Consider the following 18,432-nt stretch of genomic DNA (forward strand, 5'->3'; position numbering starts at 1 on the left):
AATTATGAATTGGGTAAACTAAAGTCATGTGAAGAAGGATCCAACCACGTTTACACATCTGCCATTTTTCGCTTCAGATCTTTTAAACAAATGTACTAAAGAAACAGATGTGTATTTATGACTTTGACTACTTCATATTTTCTATTAAATGAAATAGACTTCGAATGCAAAGTCTTCACAAAACGTCACCTAATCCGATGCAAAAGAAAGAAAAAATCAACACCACCCAATTCGTACTCTTTTTGGTCTTGTTTACTCTTCATACATTTAATAAATGTTAAATTTAGTCATTTGAAATTATCTTTTACTCAATCATGAAATTAAAGACTTAGATAAAAATTGAATAAATTTCAAAATATATGAATCGAATTAGAATTTTAACATTAAAAAGTTGGTATGACCATCAAAATCAAAATCAATTGATAAGCGTGTGAGTGGGTTAAACTTGCTTTCATGATTGTCTTTGGAAAAGAAAAATTATTGATATTTTAATATTTTAAATTCTCACATTTTCGAAAATTCTAAACCCTTTGATGATTATTTAGTATACCAACTTTTAGTTGATGAGGTGAGTTGTTATAGCTCACCCCATGTTGCAATAGTAATGTGTAAAATTATTAATAAATTATATAGGGTAGAATACTATTTTTCAATTTTTTTTCTTTGTTATGGTGTTTAGTATTTCTTATTCTAACAAAATAGTTGCATCTTAAAAAACTATTATAATTCAGTAACTAAAATTACACGTTCTCTAAGTCGCTATAGTTTAATATCATCCAGTAAGTCAGTTAACCAACAACCCAAAAAGGCCGACCTACTAACTGGCCATTATTTACCTTGTTTGAGGAAAAAAAAACACAAGTTTTCACAAGTAAACTTGTACTTTCTCCGATAAATATATCCCTAGGTGGCTGTTATTTCCTTACCCTTATGACAAGCACCTTGAGAAAAATAACACAACAGGAGAAATAAAATAGTGTCTACAATGGATAGAAGGAAAGAGAATAGCCAAAATACCTAAGGAAAAATGAAAATTCAATAACAACCGAAAACATTTTTTATTGCTAATCAAACTTGCAAAGTTGAAACACTTTTTTTATTCTAAATTAAACCGAAGCTCCAACCTGTTGCAAAGATGCACGGGCAATATCAAGTGCTTCCTCGACTGAAGATGCATTTTGAAGTTTGGATTTATCAACCGAAGGCTGGAACCTTGCGAGTTTAGGAAGAAGTTCAAATTCCTACCATCAAAATATAGTTTCAAGGTTAGTTTGCCAATGATGAGGTAAAATGTTCCATGTTGGACGCAAAAAGGCAGTTTAGATCGGCTTTTTAAGTGTTTAAAAACACTTTTTTACACCTGGAAACACTTGTTTAAACACCAAACACACTCAAAAGACAAGATGTAAAATTGAAGTAGTTAACATTATTCTTTAAACTTTGTGATTTTTGTTTATTTGGTTTGTGAACGGTAGCACTTTTTGATCCATTTAAAGAAGTTTTAGTTTTAGTTTTGACCTAAACAAACCATGGTTTGTTTTGAACCGACACGAAAAAGTAGATTTGACGGGATAAAATAAGAAAAAGTTTGGCTAAAAAAATCTTTAAGGCAAGTAGACAAATACATTTTAAGTCCAGTCTTTTGGCCTAAAATGTAACAACTTTTATTTTATTGACTTGTTCTCTTGTAGTTGTATTTTATCGGCATTTATTAGTTCAACCTCATTGACCAAAACTTAATAAGAACTAAAGTTGAATGCTAAACTTAATTAGAACTTCTCAAAGTTAGGAACTAACTGACATGGCCATTCAAAAAATAAAAATAAATAAATAAAAACTAGAAGTTAAAACTTCAAAGTGAAATTACCTCAGGACTTCCGCTTTCAAGAAAAACCCCTTTTAATTTACCTGTAGCCCACATTAGAGCAACCTTGTCATCAACGTGATGTTCAAGTTGTAGAGAAAAAAGAAGGGTATATAGGTAGAATGAGAGCGATATATTACCAGAATCAATCCAAAAAGTAGCGATCTTAGGATCAAAGTTCCCAATTTCAACTGTCTCGCCAACTGCGAAGCAAGGGATTAAGAGTCAGAAGACAGAATGATTGGAAAGACACAACTGCATACTTTACGGGGGAGCATCATACCATTATCCCCAAAAAATTGCCACCATATTTTCCTAGGGCTCCCTTCGTATTCAAACACCCTTGAGTAGAAGTATGGAAGATAATCGTATCTGTAGATAATGTAAAGGATTGAATGACTAGTGAATAAAAGAAACACTGTTTAAGAATCAAATGACGGTCCAAGAAAATTGTCCAATTTACGTTTGAGTTTGAGCAGTTAGTAATGCTTTGACACAGTGCTGAGCTGACCGACGAGCATGATCCACATGTTCGACCCGAGCTACACGATCATACAGCTGTTTTATTTGAATTGCAGCCATTATTCAGTTGAAAAGGAGACGTAAGATTAAAGGCACTTGAAGGGAAGAATAAAAAGAAAAAGGAAAAACACCTTTAATGGGAATGCTGCCACATCCCCAACTGCGAAAATTCCTGGAACTTTTGTTCTGAACAGACCATCAACCTAGGTACAAAATGTACAGCTTAAACTGATCATTTCCTTGGATATTTTTATGATTATACGAAACAATTTATTGTTGTCAATTTAAGGGAAACATTATCTGCTATTAAGTTCCGGAAAGTTTTCATCACCTCACATGAGAGAACAAGAATGAACAAACCTAAATATGATACACAAACCAAAGTGATATCCCTAGCCCGCCCCTAATGGCCTAGCGAGGGATGTGTTGACAGAAGTATCTCTTGCCTAGGGAAAAATAGCCATCCCAACCAGCGTAGGGTCGCATTTTCAATTCAGTACAAAATCTAGCTTAGTTAAATAACTACTGTAGTACAATATCAAAATGCTAAGATTACCAAACAAAAGGTGATATTTCGTTAGGTTTTGGGATGAGTAAAAAGAATGAAAATCTCCACAATACATTAGTTTACCTGTATACCGCCAACAGTGCTATTCAATCCCACTTGCTCAAATGGACCGACAGCAGGCTTTGCACCAATGCCTATTACTACCTGGGAAAATGTTAAATGAATTATGACCACATCAATGCACCAGGGTTTCCTAATTAACATGAGCAGTTAAAAGCTGCAAGAAGTTAGAAAATTTATCAAACGCGTAGGCATTGAGAGATAAATACCACTTTAGTATTTCGAATGACTAGCCTAGCCTACTGATCAGTGATTACTAGAAATGACAGGTGAAAACCCAATACTGAGGAAAACTTTCCATTGTAGTCTGATTTTGATTATTTGCTACAATTGCATATATGACTCTCTAAGTTGAAATAAACACTTCTACCTCTTCTTATTTAGACAATGAGAAAACAGGTTGACTACAGCATTTTGCTTGAAGGTAGAGGTCTAGACTCTAGAATCTTAGACATTCATTGCAAATGATAGATGAATAGTGGTACGCTATATCCGCTTGAAGTTTAAATAGACAATAAATAGAATTAAACAAACATAAATACCGTGTCTGCTTCAATGGAGGACCCATCCGCAAGTCTAACAGAAGTGACCCGACCATTTGCACCAGCTTCCAAATTTTTTATGGAGGCCCCCTAATTAATGGTTAAACATAGTAATGAAGACAATAAGCTATTTACATTCTGCAAGGTTGTACAAGTGATACATGAGAGAGAGAGAGAGAGCGAGAGAGAGAGAGAGAGAGAGCGAGAGAGAGAGAGATGGAAACCTTTAAGAATTTAACACCATTCTCCTGGTAAAATTCTTCATATTTCTTGGCCAGCGAAGGCGTAAAAAGTCTTTGCAATAGATGATTCTCGGGAAATATGATCTACAGTGTTTTATAAGCAGGTGGAGAGGAGTTAAAGAAAACATAAAAAATATTTAAAATTTGACCCCTGAACAGGTAACGATGATTAAATTATAAGAAAGAGAAAAGTAAAACAAATCGTGAACATATGTGTCCAAACGGGGAGAACTATTTCACAGTTCTTGATAGTTCCACAATCTTTATTCACAATTTGGCCAAGTTATATAATCATTTACAATGAAATGCCCTGGCATAGCTATGGTATTGGGGAGGGGGAATCTTGCGAGAATACTTGGCTTGACTACCAAGGTTTGACCCAGATTCTAGAATGAATGTGTGAATTTCAGCTGCCCTTTTTATTTCGAGGTTTAGCATCTAATTCTCTGGAAACAGATGCCCTGTACAACTTTTAACAAGCCTACATAGATTATTTGATGCCTCGATTTTCACAGGCAGGGGAGTAGTTAAGATCAATTTTTTCTTTGTTTGTACCATCATATCTTTCATTTACTTCACACCACTTTCTACAATCAATAAAGGGTTTTCAGAATATTTCATATAGTTCATAGAATTTTATTTATATAAATTTATAGGCTACTATTATGCTTATTATCAAATTATTCGATGAATGTTATGATTTTCAAACGATTACAAAATGTCAATCCACAAATACTACTATATCTGACATTTTCAAATATTTCACATTGAGATTGTCGTGTATGTATTTTGACAAATCTTTATTCTCACCGTCTCAATTTTGGCTCAAGTTTTTGCTGCATCTCATGAGACTTTGAACAAAACAAGTAATAAGGTAAGAATAAATCAAATACTAATCATTCTGACTCAAAAAAAAAAAAATTCTACTTCTGTATCACTAATATAACTTCAATCAAATGAAAGAATGGTGCAATAGATGAGGATTTAATTAGGTGCACGAACACATAATTTCAAATCTTATCCCAAATAACAAGCTACTAGAGTGAACAAAAGTCAAGCTATAAAAGAGTCCATACTGTTGTATCAAGTTTCCAACCAACAGCTGCTGCAGCGACCTCCATACCAATATAACCACCACCAACAACAACCACCTTTTTTGCTTTCTCCTGGAAAGGAAATGGAAGTCAATTGGAGTTGCAAAAAGTAAAGTGTAGCTTCTGGAGAGAGAAATTCACACAAGCTAGCAGTGTGTAAGTGAATGTGCACTGCATGAAGAAAAGGGTGTACTACCAATGAGGAAATTAGTGAATCTGCATCTGCAACATCTCGGATGTAGTGAACACCTGGTAGCCCACCACCGATCTTATCAGGAAATCTGAGAACAAGAGAGAAGAGATAGTGGAGCTTTCATCTATCTATTTGTATAGTAATAGCACTTATCAAGAACAATATGTTCTTGAAGAGCAGTAATTGAAACAGAGAGAATTGAAGCACCTTGAGGCTGTACATCCTGTTGCTATGAAAAGGGCTCCATACTTGAGCAGCTTGCCTGAATTAGTTCTCAGGGTTTGGTCTTTTATATCAATGCCCATAACTGGATCTTGATAAAACGTCTGAAAGACAAATAAGATTGGATACGCAAAGCATTTACTACACACTGTCTTAGAGACAATTTTAAAAATAGATGAAAACTTTCAATTGCATGCTTTGCAAATTAGGGAAAATCAACCAGAACTTACAGATGAACAAAAATATACGCTCATCATATATAAGTATAGATTTTACTTAGTCCATGCCTATAATTCCAGAAAATAAATCTAAAGATAACTCTATAATGACCCTAGTTTGGCAACTGCCATATTTCATATCTGGCAAGAGAATAATGTAGTCGGTAACATAACATTAACAGCAGCAATAGAAGTCGAGAACAGACATTTCATCTTTTTTAGAAGGATAATAGACCAGAATCTCTAGGAAAATAGTACATTTCAACTACCCCAAAACTCACATTGGTAGTCAGGAACAGCCTTAACCATTTAAAAATAATACAAAATCGTTCATAATGATATCTCACAACAGTTATGACATTACTATTACCTATAATAACATGGTGACAACATTTATATCTAGTGTTACAGAGTTTCTGTAAAATTTATCACGAAAGCTATAACATATATAATTGAAAGGTACTGAACACATAAACGTTAAAATGTATAATGAAAATTACCTCAATACCTTTATCCTTGTACCACTCTGGTGTTTGCCTTTCCCCACCAGATCCAACACAAGTATGAAACCCCTATAAACAAAAGTAAAATTGAATATGCTTAAGATTTGAATTCAAGTTACGTAATCCAAACACAGAAGTGAAAATTTTCGCCAAACAATCTGCCCTTAATAAATTCCAGAGCAAACTGACAAATGTAAACTGCAATCATCTCAAAGAGCAATAATGTCTTACAGGCAAGCGAGCTGGTTTTTTATCAAGAGGAAACAAGTAACCTTTTGTCAAAGCCGGACGCTCGTACGGTGCAAACGCCTGAAATGCAATAGAATCAGTCCCAAAAAGATAAGAAATAGGTAAAACAAAACAATCGAATTGAATACCTTCATCATCTAAATTATAGAATCTACACTAACACGAAGTTATAAAACTAAATCACCTCCTTAGATACTATACAAAGCCGTCCATCCGCCATCCCGTGTTCAACGAAAGTACGAGCAGCATAACCAGCAGCATTTCCGCCACCAACAATCACAAACCTAAAAAGACAGAATCCACAAGATTAATCATCCACTCTCAAAATCTAGAAGAAACAAAACGAAAAAAAAAAAAAAACGAACTCTCTATTGTCGTTGGCGAAATCCGAGGAGGCAGAAACGTAGCTTCTCCGGAAACCTCTGAAGGCAACAGAAGAAGGCTGTTGATGATGTAAGGAAAAGGAAGTAGAGTGCGGGCACCAGAGAGAGAGGCTGTGCTTCAGGGAGAGAGAGTTCGATGCAGCCGCCATGATGAATCTACGAGCTGCAAAAGCGATCGGCGATGAAAGATGAATGATAAAAAAAAAAATTGAAGAGGGATTGAGTGAAGAGTGCAAACCTGAGGACATGGAAATTGGTGAGTGTGACAGCGTTAGTTATATAATGGATTGGAATTAATTATTGGGAAAAGGGAGGATGAAGAAGATGGTGGCTGGCTCTAGGGGAGTTCCAAGGGTCGTGATCGTGAATGTGTCATGAGAAATCGCTGCGCTCCATAATGGCTCGCGCTCGGCTACATTCCCCCGCCATTTCCATTCCTGCGCAGTTCCGCTGACCATTTTTTTATTCTGTTCTCACGTCAATCTGATTGTGCAGCCTTCCTAAACGATGCCGTTTCTCTCCAAAATCGATTTCACCCATGTGAAAGGTAATGCATTAATGTAATAAATTATTTGTTAGTTGTTTCTCTGTGTTTCGTTAATATTTCATTTCCATTACACCAATTTTTAATAGCTTTGGTAAATGTGACCTAAGTTTTATTTTTTATTTGATTTTTTACACCATCTTCGAGCACTTTAACAAAATTATTCTCATTTTTCTTTATTTCTCAATCTTCACGTTTTCTTTCTTTCTTTTTTTTTTTTTCCTTCTCTTCTCCTTCCTTTTCTCATCTACATGTTTGATTCTTATTCCTTTTCTTCTATGGGCAGCAATTAAATCAAATCAGATCCAACGACCTTCTCTTACGTTGTAGAATGAGATTAAGTAGTAAAGAATAAAAGAGGAAAGAGGAGAGCACGAAAGAAGAGCGAATCCATGGTTTCATTTTCAATAGACCCTAGAGAAGAGAGCATGTATGAGGTTTTCAATTGTGTAATTTCACTAGAAATTGACATTAGCAAAAGGTGAAAAAAACAATTTTAAAACACAAAGCTCACTTTCTTCCCAATTTGGGTCAATGTACAAATTTCTGAAAAAATTGTAAATACATAACAACATATCACTATATTGTTCATAGATCTTATTGAAACCAATATATCACTAACTTCCATCGCTTAGCCACTCTTATTGAGTAAGACATCTCAATCTCCAAAACTTCAAAACTTCAAACAAAGTTTTCAAGTAGGCTTTATTTGGACCTGGACCTATTTATATTTCGGCTTAAGGATTATCTTGGGCTAAAGTTGGGCTTCAGCCCCATATACATGCAAAAAAAGATAACAAATAAAAAAAAGTAGATCAATAATTTTGATATACAAAATATGATGTGTATATCAGTTCGTTGTATTAAATATGATGCATTAGTGGGGTTCGTTTTCGCCCTAATCTTTGCTTCTTCTGGTTGCTCTTTCTTTCTTTATTTAGTTTGTTGTGTGTGATGTTTTGTGTTTGTGTTGTCTTCGTTGAATTTTTGGTCTTTCACTCTACTTTGTGCACTATTATGTTGTGTGTGTGTGTGTGTGTGAAGATGTATTATTAGTAAAGAAAAGAAAACTTATAATTCTCTGGTTAATTGATATGACAAAAGTGTGCCCTTTTTTTGTCGTCTTAATTGCAATAATCATACTCTTTCATTACTACATTAAATGAGATTCAAATAGGTTATGTGTGTGTGTTTTGTCTACTCAAATAGTCATGTCTTCTAGCTAGCATGTGGATGAAATAAGAAAAATGGAAAGAGAGTGAAGATAGAAAACAAAAAAAATTGTATTATCTTTGCCATAATTTGGAAGAGAGAAGAAAGAAAAATAATTATTAAAAAACCTCTCACAAAAATGGCAAAAAAAATTACGATAATAGGACACATGTCACTAGATTTTCTAAATCGTAAAAAAAGCAAATTTGAAAATCGATAACCATATGATAGTCTTTCCATAGTCCTACATATGATTACTAATTTTGTTATATTTGCAATATGAAAAAAAATATATCATGAGGTATTTTTTTTCTAAAAAACAAAGTAAAATAGAGAGAAAAATATTCGTAAGAAGAAGGAAAAGAAGGTTTATAAATAAAAAAAATATCGATACCACACCCAAATGTTTATAAAAAAAATTAGTAATGGAAATTGTTAAAAATAAAATATTTGAAAAAAAAAATTACACTTTATAAAAAATTTTGTTTTTTTTTTTATAATTTTGTTCGGTGGGGTGTAAATAGTATATTAATAGTTGCAAATTTAACAATTAGATTCAAAATAAGTAAGTGTATAGTAACATTTAAAATAATTGTAAATATAGCAAAATTTATCAAATTCTATCAATGATATAAGTCTATCATCGATCATGTTTGCTATATTTGCAAAAAAAAAAATTAAATGTTATTATATTCTTAATTATTATTCCTAAAATAGTCGTGAGTTGCAATTTCAATTGATTTTTCTAGTTTTAAAAAAATATAAAAATAATTAATAACTTTTTTTTAATTCTACTCTTTAATCATGATAAGTTTAAATAAATTTCAAATATAGTCCAAGTAAAATATTTATTGAATTAGTTATAGTAAACTAATATATGATATTTTAACCTTCAAAATATCGATTAAAGTCGAAAAGAAGAATAAACATAAATAGTGTAAGAAATGAAAGAAAAAAAATGATTTTAAGTTGGAGTGTTCGGAGTAAAATTGAAAAATAAAAGCAATCTATATGTTCTTTTTGGACTACTTTGTATTTGTATATTTAGATTACTTATATTATGTGTCTTGAGATTATTGGATGTATAGTATATAACAAGATTAAAATCAAACAACAATAATAGTAACTTTTTTCTTTGAGAAAATACAAACAAAAAAAAAATACTTGATACGTAATTGTAGAAGTAAGCTCATGCTAATGAGTGAATTAAAATCTAGAGTTATCTATAAAATTGATTATGAATAAAAAATATATATAAATTTGAAGAATTATTCTAACCTTCAATCTTAAGAAATGTAATAAATATTTTTGTTCACTAAATTTTACTTGAATTGTCATCATATATCATATATCACCATCAGTATATTTTTACCTTCAAGATCATGTATTGCAATTTCAAAAATATATATATATATAAAAATCAAGTAATACAACTTAAATTAATCAACAACTAATTAACAAATTTATGAATTCGATTAACCAATTACAATGGAATGGGTTAGAAATTATACAAATATTTAATCATGATGAATATTTGGTTAGTAAAACAAGTAATTATACATAAATAAACCATTTGACGTAAGATTCATCGATACTTTATCGTTCTTTATTTAAATATTATCAATACTATATCTAATACAACTAGGTTAAGAATTTAAATATCGACTTTAGAAGTTGTTGACTTTCAAAAAAGAAAAGAAGAAGTCGCAATAAATCCAAAACTTGATTTTGCTTTACTCGGTTGCGCTAAGACATTTCATTGGCTATTCTAGACCTTTATAAATATACATTTCATCAACTTTGATTTATTTATTTAAGATATTAGGGTGTTGTGAAGTATTGAAGTTTCTATATATTATAAGGTTTGTTCCATCAATGATCCATATTAAATTCATAGTGGTGGAAGTTAGAGGAGTATTTTAAAAAGAAATGGAATGACTTCCATTGATGGAAAGTAAGCAATAACTAGAAACATAAGCAAAAAGAAGAAACACCACCAAAGAAGGAAACTTTGGGTCCACAAATGAAAAGGGTTTTTTGAAGGGAGTAGGCAAAAGAAACTAAATTAAGCCCATCATAATGACATTAATTGATTAATTAATGCAATAATAATAACAATTTTCAAATTTTATGTTCACTCTACTTTAGTTTAATCATTTAATGTTTTTCTTTATACTTTTTTCTTCAATTCAATTTACACGTGATTGTATTAACTTAACAAATTATAAGTTTAAGGATTGCGTGTATTATCTATTAAGATGTTATGAGTTTGAATTGCCATATATCATTGAACTGTTGTAACTTTTGAGACAAATTTACTAAGCAACTTAATTGATTGATCAACAAGGTAAGAGAACGGTAAGCTTTTTGGACCTCTGATAGGCCTTAACGACAAGTCATTAGACGCTTGATATGAAAGACATAATTTTATGTATCAAAGTGCATAAAATGATTTAAACTAATGTCATCCAGCTTTATTAATTCTTTAATTTTATTTTATTGAGGCGTGACTCTAATCTTTCTGCTCATTTTGTAAATGATAAAACTTCTAAAGAGGAGAACAAATCTGCTCATAAGTCGAATAGGAGAGAGTAATTTTTTTCTTTCCTTATATTATATACGTTGTCTTGAAAAGAGATTGTTAGTCATGTAAAGTTAATAGTCGAACATTAGAAAGGTTCCACTCTCATTTTTTCTAAATTAAATGCACTAATTAATTAGTTTTTCTCTCCCTAATTAATCACCCCTCTAAAAACAATCATCCTCTTGGTAGGGTCCAAATCCCACTCCATTGCTCCTCCTTAAAGCTAAGCATAATCATTCTTCTCCTTTTTCCACTCTCCCGCGCATATACTCTCCGTATGAATATTAAATCAACAATCTCACTCGTCCACAAAAAAAATATAGTTCAATAGTAATTGGCATCTTTTTCAATATTGTTATTTGATGTTCTATAACACACAATTACTGTACTAAAAAACTTGTATCAATTTGAGTTTGAACTACGTTGATCGATCGCAACTTGAGCATATAATTACCTTCTAGTAATTAATTAAAACATTTACTTTTAACCAAGAGATCGTATGTTCAATTTTTCTCTCCACCACCAAATGTTATTATTGAACTTGTTTAGACCTCTTGTATAATATTAAATTTACCTTCATTCATACATTTAAATTTTTAGGTCAATATATTGGTGATATTTAATATTATATAGTAAAGCATGTGGCTATTTAGAATGTTATGATTAAAATCCTTACAATTTTTTTTTCTTACAAATTAATATTGATTTTTACTTAATGGATTTTCTACACATCATCAATTCACGGTTTTTTTATTAATTTTAAAAAAATTTATTGATGCAGACATTTTATCAATATCTTCGTTAATATTTTTATAGAACTAACACTTTGGTTTTCATTGGACATTTAAAACCTTGTTTGGTACTTCAATTCCAATTTAGAGGGGGAAGGATTAAAATATTTTATTCAATTCATCAAATATATATTCAAATAAGTTTTTAAATCAAGGTTTAGTTTATAAGCCAAATTGAACCCTAATTTATATATATATATATATACCAATATATATATATGGTTTTTGGAGAGTTGAATTTAATATTAAATTATATGAGATTTTTCCATTAAAAGAATGGGGTTGCGATGCATAGAAGCAAGAGTCACTTTGGTTAGTGTTTTGTAATTTACATCAAATATGGTGAGGTTATTTGCATCAATCAAACATATCATAATCATAACCTTTCACTTTCATTAATTATGGTGTGTCTTTTATTCATATTCATATAGCTATTTTATCGACTTCATACATGTATAAACGTTAACAATATGCCAAATTAATTTCATGTATCATATTATATAATGTTAAATTTAACCTATAGTTTAAATAAATGTAATTAATTAATTATATATACCCCTCTAATTAAGTTTCCTCTTTTCTAACTAATCTCTCGTTTGATTATTATATTGAGACATGATAGAAAATGACCTTTGTTTCTCTTCCACGTTTTGGAATTTATACATTTATTTACACATACACATGATTTAAGTTTGAGATCCCTTTGTTTTGAGCAATACCCTAAATTTGATTTAGACAATGATATGTAGCATGCATTATCTTACTTTTTATATAAACTTGTTTTATAGTCTTTTCATCAAAGTATATTGATGTTAATTCTTACCTTTTCTAGCTACTTCTTCTTTTGGTAATTTAATTAAGAAGGCTTTTTTAATTATGGAGTGTATGTGATTAGATCAAATTATTTGATTAAATCTATAATAATAATTGTTATTATTTTATAATAATGATTATTATTTATTGTCGTACCCTTTTTATAAAGCTTAAATATCATTTAATAAAAACTTGAAACAATAATCAACCTATAATCACTAACTTAATACTAATAAATAAAACATGTGTCATCCATTAAGAGATCAGAGTAAGAGATTTAAATTTCCACCGGATAAATTCTTGATCTCAAATGAAAAATATCTTGGAGAAATCAATAAATATAGAGATTTACCAGTATCATATTACATATTACATATATTCAAATGTGTTTGAATGTACTTGATCATTCTCGAAGTGTCAAATAACATATTCGAAGTGATTTGAATTTTAAGTTTTAAGTGAGAGAGTTAAAAGAGATGTTTTTTTATTTGAAAAAATAGTTAAATAAATCTTAATAATTATATACTAAATTTCAAGATATAAATTAAGTATAATTATTATCTTGAACATGATACTCTTGAAAATCACAACAAATAGTAAGTACACACAAATAATCATTCCATTCCTAATTGGCCAAAGGAGAGAAGTTACGTTCATTATCATGAAACTTTGAGTTTAGTCTTTTAGCATTGAGTGATTTAAACTACATAGCATTTTCAACATGATTGTCGCATCATAAATGAAACAAACTAGACAGTATCCATTACACTAAATGTAATTGATATAAAAAGCAAAGATACCCACGTCTCGACTTAATTATCTAAACATTTATTTCTAACATCATTTACAAATAGTAATACTTGGCTATTGAAAAGTGTGAACAAAGTTATCTCACTATAAATAACTTATGTTGGCATGAAAAAAAATTAGGTTTTTTTTTCTAAAAATACCTCATATTAATGAGATATTAAACTCTCATTTATGAAATAATGAATGATCTTCATTACTACTTCAAACTTATTATATGATCATATATTTTTGTTTATTGCACATTTATGATCAAAATCTTAGAATATTTAGATGATCATATACTTATTAATTAGTTTATATTATTCTTTCGAAATAATTTACTAGTCAATGATGGATCCCTCATACACAGAATAAAATCAAAATCTATTGAGTAGATATATATATATTTTAGAAACAAAATTAGAAATGCGGATATCAAATGAGATCAATTAAAAGAGGGGAAACAAACCAAGAAATAGAGATTGACAACTTAGCTACTAGGGTTAGAAAATTAGAACTTTGGAACCTTTACTTCAAAACGCAATTTTGTTTATGACAATCAAGAAAAACATATTGTAAATAGCTGATGTAACGGATTTAGGTATTAGACTATATCTATGATCAAACAAAAAATTCATCCTTCGAGATATGAGAGAAAACTCTCGAAGAATGCAAAGATGATGAAAGCATTAAGAAGGTGTCCACCTAATATTATATGAAACTAAAATATATATTGATCATCCTATATAATATAATATTCATCATCAATATATAAATGTGAAACAAAATTGATGAAATTAAAAATTTTAATGTTCAAATTTGAGTCGATTGAATTGGGTTAGGATTAAAATTGATTCCAACCACTTCAACTTTTGAATATAACAACCATTTAACCTTTAAGGAAAAGTCAAATATATCACCTCTATTATTACTTTTGTTTACTATTCAAAAGGATGCTAGCTACTTTAATTTGTGCAATTTTCAAAGAGTTGGCCAATAGAACTACATGTCCTATGGATATGAACATATCCATATATTTCTAAAAGGTGTGGTGCCCAAAGGATTTTAGTCAATATGTCCCTCAACCAATATAATTTTGATGGAATATATGTGGAAACTATTGTTTTTTTTTTAAAGAAAAAAGATGCAATAGTAAAAAAGAAAATATGATGCTACATAGGATAGGGGTAGCATTTTCATTTTTGAAAAATTGAGGCAATTAGATTTTGTCTTTCTTTTTTTTTAAAAAAAAAATAATGATTGAGTTTAAGATTTTGCTTCTCTAATTATTATTTGTGTTGAAAAATTAAATATACATAGTATGAGAGGTTTTGCTTTTGATAAGTTGTGTTTTATTCAAACATTACTTTAAAGTTTGAAGGAAAAAAATTAATTTTCATGTCCCTAATTATTTAGAGAACTAATAAATGGTAAAAAAAACGTTTTTTAACTTAAGTGTCTTTTCAAAAATAGTTTTTTTCTTTTTTTTTGACAAATTTTCTATATAAAATGTAAATATTTTGTTAAATATTTTATTTTAATTATTTATATGTTATTTTCTTCAAATAACATAAATATTATTTTTATTTATTTAAATTAAAAAACTAATAAAATTTTAAACATTTTTTTAAATAGCAAAATAAATTAAAATATCTCAAAATTTTGGATTCTACCATATTTATTATTAATATAATATAAAATTTTATTATATTTATAACAATATTTTATCAAATTTATTATTTTTAAGGATTACTCTCAAAAAAATGATTCACTTTTATTATTTATATAAAATTGTTTTCAATTATAATAAAATGTTTATAAATATTGATATATATATATATAATAGACATTGTAATCTATCACCTATTGTTATTGTTATTATTATGAATGTGATGATTTTCAAACATGCTTTGTTGACGTTTTTCCTACTTCTAAATAAATTATGATTATATATAAATTAATTAGATATTGCCATCGTTGTTTCTTGTCTATTAAGTGAAAGCCACTTCACAAACACACATTAATACTCTTTAGTCTCTTCTTCTTTTGCTTTCTCCTCCATAATTACATTATTGATTATTGGGGCTAATTCAATTGATTATATATCCACATCAATTCTTAGGGCTTAATTAATTCTTCTTCCTTCATTTTATTATTTCAACAATTAATTAGTTATGTTATGATATATATTATGCATATGTATATATATAATTCTTTATGCAAATTTTACTCAATGGAAAGTATATATGGGATGTTTAGAAACATAAAAAGTATTAAATGTTTGATCACTTATGTTATGTTAATTACGTTGACATGTCATCATGTATAACTTTTACTTATTTGTCAAATCTTAACTATGACACATTTCGATCTTAGAAAATGTAATGAAATTTTACTATGGAATTCAAACATACTTTAGAGTCCATTGATTTGGAGGCCTTTCTTAGATGGAAATTGACACAAACATGCTAAACCTGTTACAAAGTTTTGTAAATTAATTATGATTAGAGTGATTAGGTTAAACAAAAAAAAAAATCATTTTGTGATAATTATAATTGATTACTTATTGTTTAATTGGATTAATTTTAATTAGCTGTATCAAATCATTCTTAAGTTAAAAAAGTTAGTTCATTTTTTAGTACAAGATAGATGGCAAAAGTAGGAGGGTACAAAGCACGTACATGTTGTTAACTAACAATTTCTTTTTTTAAGGATACAACGGGTCAACATGTGCACCCGGATATCTCCACTAGGTGGACATCCCCTTAGCATCTACATCATTATTGTTTCATTAATGTATAGAAAGAAATACATGAGAAGCAAGGGATCAACCCGATAGTAACTAACAAATTTGCAAGATGTCAATTAATAACTATGGTTAATTATTTCATATTTTTTTCTTAAATGTACACAAAGAAAGAGAGAATCGGAAAGTGTACCAAGACATCTTAGCTAGATTGACACCTCTATAGTATCACGTAACACTCCAAGATAAAAAGCGATAATATTGTCACCCAGAAGAGTCTACAGGAAAAAGAACTATTAATTAGATTTTTCTAAATGTATTGGAAAAATGCCTTTTTGTCACAATTAAACGTTAGTAAATTTTACTAAATATACATTCGTAAGTGTTAAACTATAAAATTCTAAAATATTAGAACTTAGGATAAACAACAAAGTAGACTTGTAAGTGTATATATATATATATATATATATATATATATATATATATATATAACTATTTATTTTAGCCTCTTTAAATAATATTATTAGCTCAACATGTTTGAAAAACGCAACCTAATTAAACATCATTGTTTACATATTTATTTGTTTGTTTGTTTTTATAAATGTTATATTCTATAAATGAATTTGAGAAATATTAATCAAATATTTAAATTAAAACTAGAGGAGTGGTTTTCAGAAACCTATTGCTATTTCAAAATAAATGGAAAATAATTTAAAGAATAGATGCCAATATATATATATATATATAATTAGTTAAAAAGTAAACCCAAAATATTATAATTTAGGTAAACTATGCATTTAATTAGCTTCTATTTTTAATCAACTTTCATTTTCGTCTACATTTAAACTCTTCTATTGTTCTTGAATTTATTATTAGTTTTAAACTCCCATAATTGAAAGATGGAAACAAATTGATTTAATATACATAATTAATATGTAGCTTAGTCTATAGTTATTAAGAAAAAATATAAATTGATATAATATTTTTAAAAAGTAGGCTATATCCTAAAAAATAAATAAGTAAATAAATAAAATCAAAATGCTTGGCTTAAGTTACCTTTGATTAATTGATAGTATATATACTATTTTTTTTTTATAATATGTGTTAAGTAATTAAAAGTCGTTGATATGACAACCATATGATCTCATATATTACATTGATCTTATTAACAATAGTGTTTAATAATATTATTTAATTAAATTAGATATATAAACTTAACTACAATTTTTTTTTTTGAAAATTTTTATCTAAAACTTTTATAGTTGTATCAATTAAAATGTTTAAATTAATACAACCTAAATTTTTAGGTATAAATTGATATTTTTATATCTTTGTTTGGTTATATGATATATTTTTCCATATTTAGTAATTCATTAAGTGAAATAATTAAGTACCTTAATAATTAACATTAAAGGATTCTTTAGGAAGCCATGAGGAAATGAAATGACAACACAAAACATTGATTGGAGTGGAAGTTCGTATTCATGAAATTACATCATTCAATCGTCACCATGTTTATTCTCCAAATATCTTCTTTTTTTTAATAATCAATAAATTAAAAAAATTTCCCACTTTATTAATTAAATGAATCATAATATAATTAAATGTATAAAGGAAGTAAAAATAAATAATTGAAGCGATATCATTTTCATAAGATCTTCAAAGTGTTGCTTCCACCCTCCATATGAGATTATATCATTATTACTTCTGTTATAAACTTGGTATTTCTAACAAGTTGATGATCTTTAACATATCATCTCCCAATTTTAGAATAATATTAATTTTTTATTCAATATAACTTTTCAACATCGACAGTATGTGGGTGAGATCCTACTTTCAATCAAGAAAATAATAGCAATTTTTAATTAAATTACCATCAAAATTATTAAATTTTTAGTGCCAATCAAAACAATTAGGTAGACTTTAGTAATAATTTGATGTATTACTAGTTTTAACAATATGATTGATAATATATTTTAATAAATCTCTTCTTAGTATGACTAATGCAAAAAGAGTAGAGATGAAATCATGGACAAGCTATGCTTTCAAGGGATAAATTTGCAATTATATCATCGTTCTCAATTTTGAAGTCTATATCCAAATATAGTAAAATTGATCTAAAATACTATAATCTATTTACTACTAGAAAGATAGACTATTATCTATGTCTATCCATCTTATAATAAACCCAAATAAATGTATCATGTTAGTTAAGTCATACTCGTTTTATTAGCAAAGATTACTTTTACTAATGGAAGTCCATCACCTTCTTTGAACATTCTTGACCTAGAAC

General features: G+C 28.8%; 1 protein-coding gene across 1 annotated transcript; it reads right to left on the bottom strand.

The window, feature by feature from the left end:
* Positions 1-788: 788 nt before the first annotated feature.
* On the bottom strand, positions 789-7,112 carry LOC101214011 (monodehydroascorbate reductase, chloroplastic/mitochondrial). Its single transcript, XM_011656419.2, has 17 exons — positions 6,899-7,112; positions 6,643-6,823; positions 6,462-6,561; positions 6,260-6,337; positions 6,026-6,097; positions 5,293-5,411; positions 5,089-5,173; positions 4,875-4,964; positions 3,781-3,882; positions 3,557-3,646; positions 3,018-3,098; positions 2,518-2,589; positions 2,328-2,422; positions 2,148-2,236; positions 2,005-2,067; positions 1,868-1,908; positions 789-1,241 (listed from the first exon to the last, which is right to left on the bottom strand). The coding sequence occupies exons 1-17, from the start codon at positions 6,906-6,908 to the stop codon at positions 1,107-1,109; spliced, it is 1,503 nt and encodes a 500-aa protein (XP_011654721.1). The 5' UTR covers positions 6,909-7,112; the 3' UTR covers positions 789-1,106.
* Positions 7,113-18,432: the final 11,320 nt, after the last annotated feature.

This window comes from Cucumis sativus, chromosome 5 (genome assembly GCF_000004075.3).
Source record: "Cucumis sativus cultivar 9930 chromosome 5, Cucumber_9930_V3, whole genome shotgun sequence".
NCBI lineage: Eukaryota > Viridiplantae > Streptophyta > Magnoliopsida > Cucurbitales > Cucurbitaceae > Cucumis > Cucumis sativus.

Excerpts from the sequence above, each read along its gene's own strand:
- LOC101214011 (XM_011656419.2), bottom strand. Across the intron at positions 2,423-2,517 it reads TGGCAGCATTCCCATTAAAG|CTGTATGATCGTGTAGCTCG; the intron begins GTGTTTTTCCTT and ends CAAATAAAACAG. Across the intron at positions 1,242-1,867 it reads TTGAAAGCGGAAGTCCTGAG|GAATTTGAACTTCTTCCTAA; the intron begins GTAATTTCACTT and ends TTTTGATGGTAG.